The sequence below is a fragment of the Dendronephthya gigantea genome, unplaced genomic scaffold (assembly GCF_004324835.1).
Source record: "Dendronephthya gigantea isolate DGI-Jeju-01 unplaced genomic scaffold, DenGig_1.0 000093F, whole genome shotgun sequence".
NCBI lineage: Eukaryota > Metazoa > Cnidaria > Anthozoa > Malacalcyonacea > Nephtheidae > Dendronephthya > Dendronephthya gigantea.
In genome coordinates, this window is record NW_021163103.1 from 527,404 (window position 1) to 538,826 (window position 11,423).

General features: G+C 39.5%; 2 protein-coding genes across 2 annotated transcripts; both read right to left on the minus strand.

The window, feature by feature from the left end:
- Window positions 1–223: 223 nt before the first annotated feature.
- LOC114533663 lies at window positions 224–8,870 on the minus strand. Its single transcript, XM_028555248.1, has 2 exons — window positions 8,750–8,870; window positions 224–2,280 (listed from the first exon to the last, which is right to left on the minus strand). Exon 2 carries the CDS (start codon window positions 2,252–2,254, stop codon window positions 437–439), a length of 1,818 nt encoding a protein of 605 aa, XP_028411049.1. The 5' UTR covers window positions 2,255–2,280; window positions 8,750–8,870; the 3' UTR covers window positions 224–436.
- On the minus strand, window positions 5,903–6,307 carry LOC114533587 (octapeptide-repeat protein T2-like). The gene has a single exon (XM_028555132.1). The coding sequence runs from the start codon at window positions 6,305–6,307 to the stop codon at window positions 5,903–5,905; it is 405 nt and encodes a 134-aa protein (XP_028410933.1).
- Window positions 8,871–11,423: the final 2,553 nt, after the last annotated feature.

Genomic DNA, 11,423 nt, shown 5'->3' on the forward strand with positions numbered 1-11,423 from the left:
AAAGAAAATAACTAAAACGTCCCACCCAGTTCGCATGTTTTCTTTCAGTACGTCTTATGTTCGCCTGTTTTCACTGACCACATAAACTGCGGACCCAAGAGTCAGTTGTTGAGACTTCCAATGAAATTTCAATAGGCATATAAAACATGTTTATTGACAATATAAAAGATAGACAATATAAAACATGTTCATTGATATAAGTATTTTAAAAATCAATTTAAAATAGTTGATTCTCTAATTTATTCTCACTGGCAGTATTAAAAATTCGTGATATATAAAAATTGTCATAACCTAAAAAAATGGTTATAAAAGATACCGGACCGTCATCTAACACCTTGGGTTAATTATGTGGTTATTGTGGTATAGGTTAAAGTGATTGTCTAAAAGAAGCTAAACATGGCGAAAAATATGATAATCAATGACTTCAGTGTTTTCATCAGTCCTCGTCTTCTGGTTTCTTCTCAACTTTAAGTCTCTTATAAGTAAATAAAACCAAAGCCAAGCCAATCACTTGTACAACTGCAAGAATCCATCCTATGATTGTTTTATGGGTGTACAAACTGCTTCCAAAGATGGGCCCTGACAAACCTGCTAAACGATTGAACGACGTTAAAATTGCATGGACCAGACCTTGGTTTTCTGCTTTCGTGTGTTTCGAAACGAGTGATCTGCCAATCACCACCGTCACTGAGATAGCTACGCCAGCAAACAGAACAGTGAAGAGAAAGCTGTACAATGACATGTTAGACCCAGGTTTCGAATAACTTAGAATGATAAAACATAAAGATGAAAGGCAACCACACATCACTGCACATACCAAGATAATTCGATCCTCGACTTTTGGTGCAATCAACCAAACAACCACGAGAACAAGAATAATTTCTAAACCCCAGGCTGTGTACAACACACTAACCTGGGTCTCACTCCAAGATAACATGTACTCAGCGATGAGAGGTGAGATACCTTGTAGACAAGTGTGGATAATATACATGAAGAACAGCAAATAAATCAACACGACAACATGTACTTTTGTAAACATGTCTAAAATTGCAGACTTGAAAGTAACTTTATCGAAATCCTCAGCGTCGAGATCACTTTCGAAACTACTTGTAGAATCAGAACTTTCAAAAGGATTTCGTTGTTGTTTTGGTGTCGACGGTTTTTCGGCTTCATCAGAAGAGCTATACATTTCAGATAGATCTGGCACCTCGGGACAGAAGGTTATATTATCTTTGGTAGTGTAATACATTTTACGATCTTGTTGCTCGTCACCAGAGTCATCAGTAGAAAAGCTCTTAATGCCAGAGTTCACGATTTTCTCTGGCGAATCTTTCTCGAGGCTTGCTACCTCCCCTGTTTTTTTCGAATCAATAGCTTCATTTGCTATTGACAAAATTGTCTTTTTGGGACTCGTTTGTTGTTGAGCTTGTCTGAAAAGACTAGTTGGTGCTTTCTTTTCAGGCGGAGGAGTGCTTTCTTCCGGCGTCTGTCGAAGCTGCGGAGGGCTTTCTTTAGATGACATTGATGAAGTCTTGGCTCTCCTTTCTTCCTTCTTCTTCCTCTTCTTCTTTTTCTTTCTTCCATTAGGTTTCAGTTTGGTTATCTCTTCTTCTTCTTCTAGCAGCTGATAATCAGGATTGTTTTGAAGCTCCCATGAGAGATCAAAAACACAGATTAACATAAGAATTGTGACAAGAATCCATATTAAACCCATCACAAAACCAGGGGAGGTACGGAAATCAATTGGCCATTCACCGATATTAAAGTTAATTTCTTTTAAAAATAAATTGAATGCCGGTCCTATCGCAGCTCCTAAGAGGTTGCTGCCTTTAAGAATCGCAAAGTATCTTGTTCTTTGTTCAGTGGTTGTGACTCTAGCAAGCTCTCCCCACATTGCTGATATAAAACCTTCCCCAAACCCAGCAATCATTCTGCCGATCAGAGGCAATCCAACATAAAATGGCATCGCGTAGATAAAGTTTCCTGATATTTCAGCCAAATTCCAAAGAAAGCCTGTAAAACGCACTTTCCTACTGACGTCGACAAGATGGCCAACGATGGCTGTGCTAATAATACCAACCATATTATACGCTGATAAAACTAACCCAAGATACCAGTACTCGACGTGGAATATCTTCAAATACAGCCAAACAGAAGGAAATATGACCGCGTATTCAACGCCCATGAAGAACATTCGTGTTGAGAAAGCAAAAAGTGTAAGATTACGTTTTTCCGTGAATTTCCAACGCGCCATTTTGACTTGTGACAATGATACAATATCTGAAAAGCGAATAATTTTAATCATCATTTTAATCATCATAGATTTTATTCACACTATAACTTTATTGAGTCGACTGTATGTTACATGATTGAAATGAACTACAGTAATTTTGCATGTGGCGAATGAATAAATTATTACCGCGTCTATTACAGAAAGCCCAGGCTTTTGAATGACTGAAAGGACTGAAATATCTTGACCAAGTGAGACCTGACGTCAATAAAGTTAACTCTGGTATGTTTTAAACGGCACTTGCTACATGAGATAAAACCCGAGATTTTGTTTTTAAGAACTCCTTGCCCTCCCTGCCTTGCCTTACTCTGCTGTCCTTGCCCTACCCTCCCTTGCCTTACTTTACTGTCCTTGCCCTACCCTCCCTTGCCTTGCTCTACTGTCCTTGCCATACCCTCCCTTGCCTTGCTCTACTGTCCTTGCCCTACCCTCCCTTGCCTTGCTCTACTGTCCTTGCCCTACCCTTCCTTGCCTTGCTCTACTGTCCTTGCCCTACCCTCCCTTGCCTTGCTCTACTGTCCTTGCCCCACCCTTCCTTGCCTTGCCCTGCTGTCCTTGCCCTACCCTCCCTTGCCTTTCTCTACTGTCCTTTCCCCAACCTTCTTTGTCTTGCTCTACTGTCCTTGCCCTACCCTCCCTTGCCTTTCTTTACTGCCTTTGCCCCACCCTTCCTTGTCTTGCTCTACTGTCCTTGCCCTACCCTCCCTTGCCTTTCTCTACTGTCCTTGCCCCACCCTTCTTTGTCTTACTCTACTGTCCTTGCCCTCCCCTCCCTTGCCTTTCTCTACTGTCCTTGCCCCACCCTTCTTTGCCTTGCCCTGCTGTCCTTGCCCTACCCTCCCTTGCCTTGCTCTACTGTCCTTGCCCCACCCTTCTTTGCCTTGCTCTACTGTCCTTGCCCTACCCTCCCTTGCCTTGCTCTACTGTCCTTGCCCTACCCTTCTTTGCCTTGCCCTGCTGTCCTTGCCCTCCCCTCCCTTGCCTTTCTCTACTGTCCTTGCCCTACCCTTCTTTGCCTTGCCCTGCTGTCCTTGCCCTACCCTCCCTTGCCTTTCTCTACTGTCCTTGCCCCACCCTTCTTTGCCTTGCTCTGCTGTCCTTGCCCTACCCTCCCTTGCCTTGCTCTACTGTCCTTGCCCTACCCTTTTATAGCTTTGCACTATACGTCTTGATGTAAATGAAAACTATATCAATATGTTATACGCAGTAAAAGGCTATAGTTCTTTGCATCTTACTGCTTTTCAGGAAAATCAAAAATCGAGCTCAGGTGCGCGATGCCTACATCGCTCGCATTTTTCCTATAAATATATATTTAGTTTAATTCTATGCTAATATCATATTTTAAGTGGAAAACTAAGCTTTAGACAGTTGCGTCATCGTGATAATGTCAATCTGGTACAGGGTGTAACTGGTATACACGTCAAGCTATTTAGAATTTATGAAGCAATTTCATTCTCTTAATTTATATGGTTAATACGAAAATAAATACATGCAACGATAGTTAAGATGCATGTCATGCACGCTTGAGGATGTGCATGGTAGGGTTTTAAACTGCGTCATGAAGTAAAGTGATGAAATCCAGATTAGATTATATAACTTTTAAACACAAATAATAAGTTATGCGGTTCGTGCAATTATGGTGCAACTATCAGAATGACTCAAACTGGCGTTAATTATAGACGGTGCATGTACTCTACGATAAAGCTTTTCCAGGATGAAAAATAGATGCGAGAGTGGCTGAGTCAGGCTAGCGTAAAGAGATTTAAATTGCCTCAACATGAAACAAATCAGCGGAAACCATTTGTCAACCAACACAAGCAGTATATTCCTTGCGGCACACCATTTCAAAGCAATATAGGTCTATATGTCTTTAAAACGTTCAAATGATTCTCTCCACATACATACTTGCATTGAGCTATGTCTATTGTATGCGAAGTAATTTTCGGTTTTGGTTTTAACTTTGCCAGTTTAAAGAATGTTCAACTGCATAATTAGAATACAGGATTTAGAATACGATCGATTGCTGCGTGAAATATCATTACCAACATTTTACTCTAAAGGTATATATACATTATAATAAATGATCCTACCTCGTTTAAAACTATATGTCCTCACTTCAACACTTTGCGGTGTGATAGTGGTGCTTGACTTCACGCAGTCGTTTAAAGCATCAAATTATCCAGGTATGAGGTAAAGTTAATAAATTCTTTATAAACAATACTCAATAAAAGAGACATTGAAATAAAGCACTTGTGTTTTAAATAATTAAAATGCTAGGATGCTAAATGGAAACTCGTCTTTGGCCACAACAGAGGAATAAGATAAGCTTTTCTTGCTAAGATATAAGTCATCTTCATATAGGTATTTCTGATACAAGCATTAGAAAACATTTTGCCTGTGAAAAGATGTATAATCACCCGTGTGTGAAAATGCATAGTTACGCATGATTAACAAATAGTTGCACAGTTCCGTATCAATGAGACTCAGAACTTTAAAATTCCTCAGCAACCACACAGGTCCACGCTTGTTTTTAAGTAATTACATAAAATAAATCAGACCAGTGGCGTAGCCAGCCTGACGATTTAGTCATGCTATGCAAATTGTTCATAATTATCATTATTTATTTCTTCAGAAATTCATTGTTTTCACAGTCAATGAACACCAAAATATTAGCATAGCATGACTAAATTGTCGGGCTGGCTATGCCACTGAATCAGACACTAAAATACAATTTTATAAACTCTAGTAAATTGCTGCAAGCACAAGAGGAGATAGAATAAGATGAACTAACGTCATTCTTTTGACAATGGGTTAAAGCCAAGATGCATTTTGATGACGTGTAGAAAGATAAATGATGAGACTTTGTATTTAATTTGATACATCGAAGTCCTAATTAAAATGCTTGATTTCGTGACCACCTGCAATAGTCAAAGAATCACTCTTTCATAGCCACATACAAAGATACAGTTGGCTATTTTGTCAGGCATGCTTAAGACACTATAACATGTGTGCGCGATTATTTATATACTCAGCTTGTTTAGCTAGTTTCATACAATTTTATTTATCCTTGTATACCAATTTAAAATTAATTACCGTTGTAACAAGTATGCACTGCACCCAGCTGCATCAATATCAACCGTAATCACCACCGTCTCTTTGTTAGTAAATATTCATTTATTTGTATTGTGTCGTAAACTAGTATATAAGGCCTTCAAAATACATACTGCATCCATTTCATGGAGAAAAATATTTTGCTGTTTCTTAGCTAACGTGTTTAAGGGTTTTCTATTTTCAGAAGCTGTTCAGGCTGGCTGGCGTGCGTCCATTTCAACCCGGAAAAATATCCTTAAGCTGACAAGAGCGACATAGCGTCATGCAACGTTCCTTTGGTCTGTGAGTTCTCAACCAGAACCATTGATTGAGAGACGGTTCCTGACTGGAAACCAAACTAAAATAAACTCGTTCGTTACAAACCTAATTGGTTATGGAACTCGACGTCACTAGACAATCACCCTTTAGGTTTTAGTAATTATTTCATATTTTGTCAGACTGTAATTCCTATGTTAGATATATCGTTTGTATTTTTCAACTGTTGTTTATCCGTATTTATAACTAAATTTTCACGCTGGCAACGCCATTGTTCGGCAACATGACAGAATATTGCATGGCGACACTAGCTCTTCCCTGCTCTGTCGTGATCTCCTTGGTCTCCCTCGCCTCGCTCTTCCCTGCTCTTGCTCTCTCTTGATCTCCTTGCTTTCCCTTGCCTTGCTCTTCCTTGCTCTGTTGTGGTCTCCTTGCTTTCCCTTGCCTTGCTCTTCCCTGCTCTGTTGTGGTCTCCTTGCTTTCCCTTGCCTTTTCTCTTCCCTGCTCTATCGTGGTCTCCTTGCTCTCCCTTGCCTTGCTCTTCCCTGCTCTGTTGTGGTCTCCTTGCTTTCCCTTGCTCTTCCCTGCTCTGTTGTGGTCTCCTTGCCCTCTCTCCCTCTCCTGGCTTGCTCTTCCCTGCTCTATCTTCATCTCCTTGCTCTCCCTGGCCTCACTCTCCCCTGCTCTATCTTGATCTCCCAGCCTTCCCTCCCTTACCTCTACCCTGTTCTGTCGTGGTGCCCTTGCCCCTCCCTCCCTTGGCTTGCTCTGCACTGTTCTGTCTTAGTCCAATGGTTGACGCCGACTGGAAAATTTTTAAATTTGAAACTTGGCTTTCTTGGTCCGAAATAAATACCCAGACAACACCTTTTTCTCAGAACTAGCAGTCTAAACTTCTACTGTTGTAATAACAGTTTTCATTTTAAATTACGCAAACTCGATTATTTTGTTTACATTAGGATTTTCAGGTTTGCACATTTAGCTCGACCTGGCGGTTGAGAAATGAGCCAACTTGTTATACTTTTTGTCAGGTACGACTACACATTTGTATTAAAACGTGGAATGTGCAATATCGTCTTCATTATTATCTTCATTAGTATGTTTATGTAAATGTTTTAATAAGCATCTAGTAAAATTGAACATGCGTAAGGGACCCCCCTTCCTATGATGGTTGAATAAGGTTGAAATAAGCAGCATTTTATTTAATTATAATAACTTGTAGGTACACCACGTAAGTATTAAATACTGCAAAGCTTTCGGTCCGTTAACCCGGACCTTCATCAGTGCAATTACTTGAATACACGTTTGCGCGTCACTTAAATATCATGTTAGTCGTGATTAGTTTGCTCGCGCTATTAATTAAACGGTTTCATTTAATTAAACTATCGTCCAAGATCGTTTATTAATTAAACGGTTTCGTTTAATCAAACTATCGTCCAAGAGGGAAAGCCACTTAATAGTACGTGGCGTCCAAGATCGTCCAAGATCGTCCAAGATCGTTTATTAATTAAACGGTTTCGTTTAATCAAACTATCGTCCAAGAGGGAAAGCCACTTAATAGTACGTGGCGTGCTCTTTTCGGTGTCTCTTAGTCAAATACTTGTCTAGGGCGCGCGCATTAATTAGAACTTAATTAAATGAAACCGTTTAATTAATAGCGCGAGCAAACTAATCACGACTAACATGATATTTAAGTGACGCGCAAACGTGTATTCAAGTAATTGCACTGATGAAGGTCCGGGTTAACGGACCGAAAGCTTTGCAGTATTTAATACTTACGTGGTGTACCTACAAGTTATTATAATTACTAAAGTCGCCATGCAATCATACAAGAAAATTATTAGCATTTTATTTGCAAATATTTTATAGCAGCGAAAAGAGACGAAAGCTACAGTATTACTATATTTACTTTGTCATTTTGGGCCATTTTTTCCCCTCACCCCACACGAGAGAGGCGCGTAGTAAGCCCGATAATTGATGGTCGCATGGGCACATCTATACAGTTCTGCCTGAAGGATTTCTCTTGAAAACGAGTACAAAAGAAATCCGTCGAGCAAAACGAAAAAATAAACATGCTCCCTCATATGTTGCATTTTCACGTCCCTGTTGAAAAGCCATGCTTGGAACTGCATTTCTATAAGTCAATTATCTAAGCATCTATGTTATTAGATTGGAATAGAACTATTCAGGTATCGCGAACATTGATAAAGTTTCATAAGTTATCGAGTCATACCCTGTCTTCTATTCAATGCCTCCTTCCCCCTGCTCTAAACGATGCGTGTCAATCCCGCGGAGTCACATGGTGCTAAAGTGCGCGACAAAACTTCGTTCATTATCTAACAGCCTTGAAGCTGATAGCAACACTGTCTTTTGATACCCCGTTATGTTACAATACTTTCTACATAGATTAATTTGTTACTTCTTTTTAGGGACGTTCTACACAAGCGTAGCTAACGTCTAGTAATAATTTATTCATTATAGACGAATATAAATAAATTAAAAAACCCCATAAAAACCGATCTCGATTTGACGCGGTAATGTTTTAGATTAATTTCAGTGAAACTATTCTGATAAGATATTATGGAATTACTGAGCTGTATTTAGCTCTGCTTTAAATTCTTGCTTGGAAAATCTTTCCGGGATGGCCGTTCGGGTTTGTTTAGGTTAAACCTTGCAAATGTTTAGGAGATTTATTAACAGTGTTGAAAAGGCGCGCCTGAAGCTAACTATAATGAAGATAGTGGATCGTATACACCCAATTGCAAGGTTTCCCTCGACATGTTATTATAGCAATATTATCAAGTATGTTCGTCTAATCATTTTTATGGTTATTGTTACCCGTACTTTGGTGACAGGATAACCTATGGTATACAGACACACCATACAAACACTGCATATATTGAAGATATACAGTGCATTGAGAGTATATTGAGAATGATTTATTTTAATCCTGCAGAGAAGACAAACAAGCAGATATTAAACATGTCAAGGAATTCTCATGTTTACGCTACGCTTCAGTAATGCGTGAGCCTATCTTTGATACCTCCAAGCTTGAAACACACATCAGCGCAATAAATGTTATGCTAAACTTACCTATTTTTGGCCTAAAATAAGAAATTTTCTGATTCAATCCTGCTATCACAATGCTAGCGGGCACGTTTTCCAAGTGACTTGATACCCAGTTGCAGTGAACATGACCCTTGCAGAAGTATCAAGTATCAATGTGGAATGTAAAGAGATTCAGGGGGGTTCAAGCTCAACAGCAAATTTGTCCTCATCGAAGCGTCCAGCATATAAACATTAGCAATCAAGCTTCCCACACTGCCACACGACTCGGATCATAGGAGCTATGTGCTTAGCTAAATCTCATCAGTGATTTCATGCATGCCCAATATCGTAATGAGATAACTCTGGTGTGTGGGTGCAGGGTGCCTGACTTTAAAAACAACTTTTAGATCATTCGTGGCATATATGGAAAATATCGATATTTCTGTCTCGCGCTCCCAAACCGTCTTACCGTTTATTAAACAACCTGACTGCAGTTTACGCCAGACTTGTTAAGCCCTGGTCAAACGAGAATGATAGTTGATGATAGTTGCAACTCTCGCTTGCGTTTGACCGCGAACTCTCATACACTCTCGTGCACTCTCATCAGCTCTCATCGACTTTGAACTGGTTCAAATTTTGATGAGCGTTGATGAGAGTAATCAACTCTCGTTCTCAACTCTCGTTCTCAACTCTCATCAACTCTCATTCTCGTTTGACCGTCGCATCGAGAGTTTGGAAAACTCTCGTGCAAACTCTCGCTTCTCAACTCTCATCAACTATCACTCTCGTTTGACCAGGACTTTAGCAGTATATTTTGTTTACAATATCAGGGCCTGTTCATATGGGGTGGGATAGCCCGGTTAGCTGGGATGATGACGTTGTGGTAAGATCCCACCTCGTTACAGTATTTTCATATATTCTCAAGTTTGTGTTCACACGGAATGTGAGCTAGCTCAGTGAGGTGGGATCCCGGCGTAAGCAAAGTGGGAGCTCAGTCAAGTGAGATAAAAATTTTCAATATGAACGCAAATTCTCGATTTTGTCCAACTAAGCCAGGATTAAAACAACCGCGCGTTACTGATCACACGCGCCGCTTGCTTGGCAAAGGAGGGATAATAAGTGGGATAATAGGCGGGATGAATTGGATATGAAACGACCTTCAAACTTTTTACCTCAGCAAGCCGAGCTGTTCCGGCTAACCGGGCTTACCCACCCCATATGACTTCATGCATTAAAAATTAGAGTAGCCCTTGTAGTAACTAGTGTTGTATATTCATCTGATATAAGACAATGCTTTACGCAATGATTAGTTCAACTGATGTTGTGGTGATGTAGCTAAACTGCTAAAGACAAAGACTGGTACCCAGGACTAATCCGCTGCCGAATTTTGTGTTTTCTTGCGCACTCGCTCAGCTTAGCCACTGATCTGTGTAAAAGTGCTCCTATATTTATTTTTATTTAAAGAGCCTGGGAGCGAGGCTGGCTACCGACACAGAGCTGATAGTGATTTGAGTGAATACAAGTGTTCCACTGCTCTGACGTTATTCAACTCTGCGTATGGTAAACTTTTAAGCCTTTTTGTTCCTAGCTTTCTTTCAAAGTTTGTCTCTAACGAAGTTCATGTTTGTTAACTTTGTTTAGTTATTTCATTCACTTCAAAAAGAAGTCGAAGTCGATGTATTTGTCGTCGTGTTTTTGAATCGCTAAATGAAAAATATGTCACACTATGTTGATAAGCATCGTATCCAGCAACATAGGCAAGAATGTTCAACTGCCTTAGGAAACGAAGTGGGCACGTTTTATACGTCAAGAAATAACTTGTACATGTGTCTGCATGGCACCTTCGAATATAAAAATGGTATAACAATGATTTAAACACATGTCAAGTGGTGATAAATTATATAATTCTTTACTCTTCGTTGATCAGAAGGAATTCTTGTTAATTAAATATTCCTGCATGTATAACCCAGTGACACTCTACACATGCACAATCAAGCATGGCACAATATTCATAAGAAGAGAACCGACGTGAATATTGCATGTTTTCCAACAGAATTCCGAAGAGGTACACGAGGAAAGATTATTCAGGGGAAAGATAAGTTGTAATAAGTGTTTGAAAGGTCGAATATGAATGAATGGTTGCAGAAGCATGATAAGTATATGAAGACAAACAAACAGGTAGTGTAAGTATAACGTCGATACGACTTTCTGATTTGTATAAACTGTTATATCAGTATCTATCATGAAGAATCATATGGAGTGTCTAGTAAAATATATCAGTTGATACTGTTGCATGTGTTGTGCGGGAAAGGACATGATTTTTTCGCACGATATGTCATGCACATATCCTTTCTTCTTAAATGCAAATATTTTAACTAAGCATCACGCAGTTTCACAGCATCTTGTATCACGATACGCCATCAGTCTTTTGGTAGCTATTCATTAAATATCCTGTATCAAATATCGTGTCAGAAATCATTCAATATCAGGTATCAAATATCGTGTATTATTGTGACAGAAACGAAAGGAAAAAATTGAAATATTCATTTTACACACATTACTGCGTAGAGATCGCTGGTCAAGTTTATACACAATGGTATTCAGCCATATACTTTACAAAGTATTCTTAAATCTGCAAACACAGAATCGAACTCCAATCAATGATATGGCAGGTAGGAAAGCTAACTGAATGTACTATACCACCAACATCTTCCATGTT

Coding starts and splice junctions, on each gene's coding strand:
- LOC114533663 (XM_028555248.1), bottom strand. CDS start 2,254: ATGGCGCGTTGGAAATTCACGGAAAAACGTAATCTTACACTTTTTGCT.
- LOC114533587 (XM_028555132.1), bottom strand. CDS start 6,307: ATGAAGATAGAGCAGGGAAGAGCAAGCCAGGAGAGGGAGAGAGGGCAA.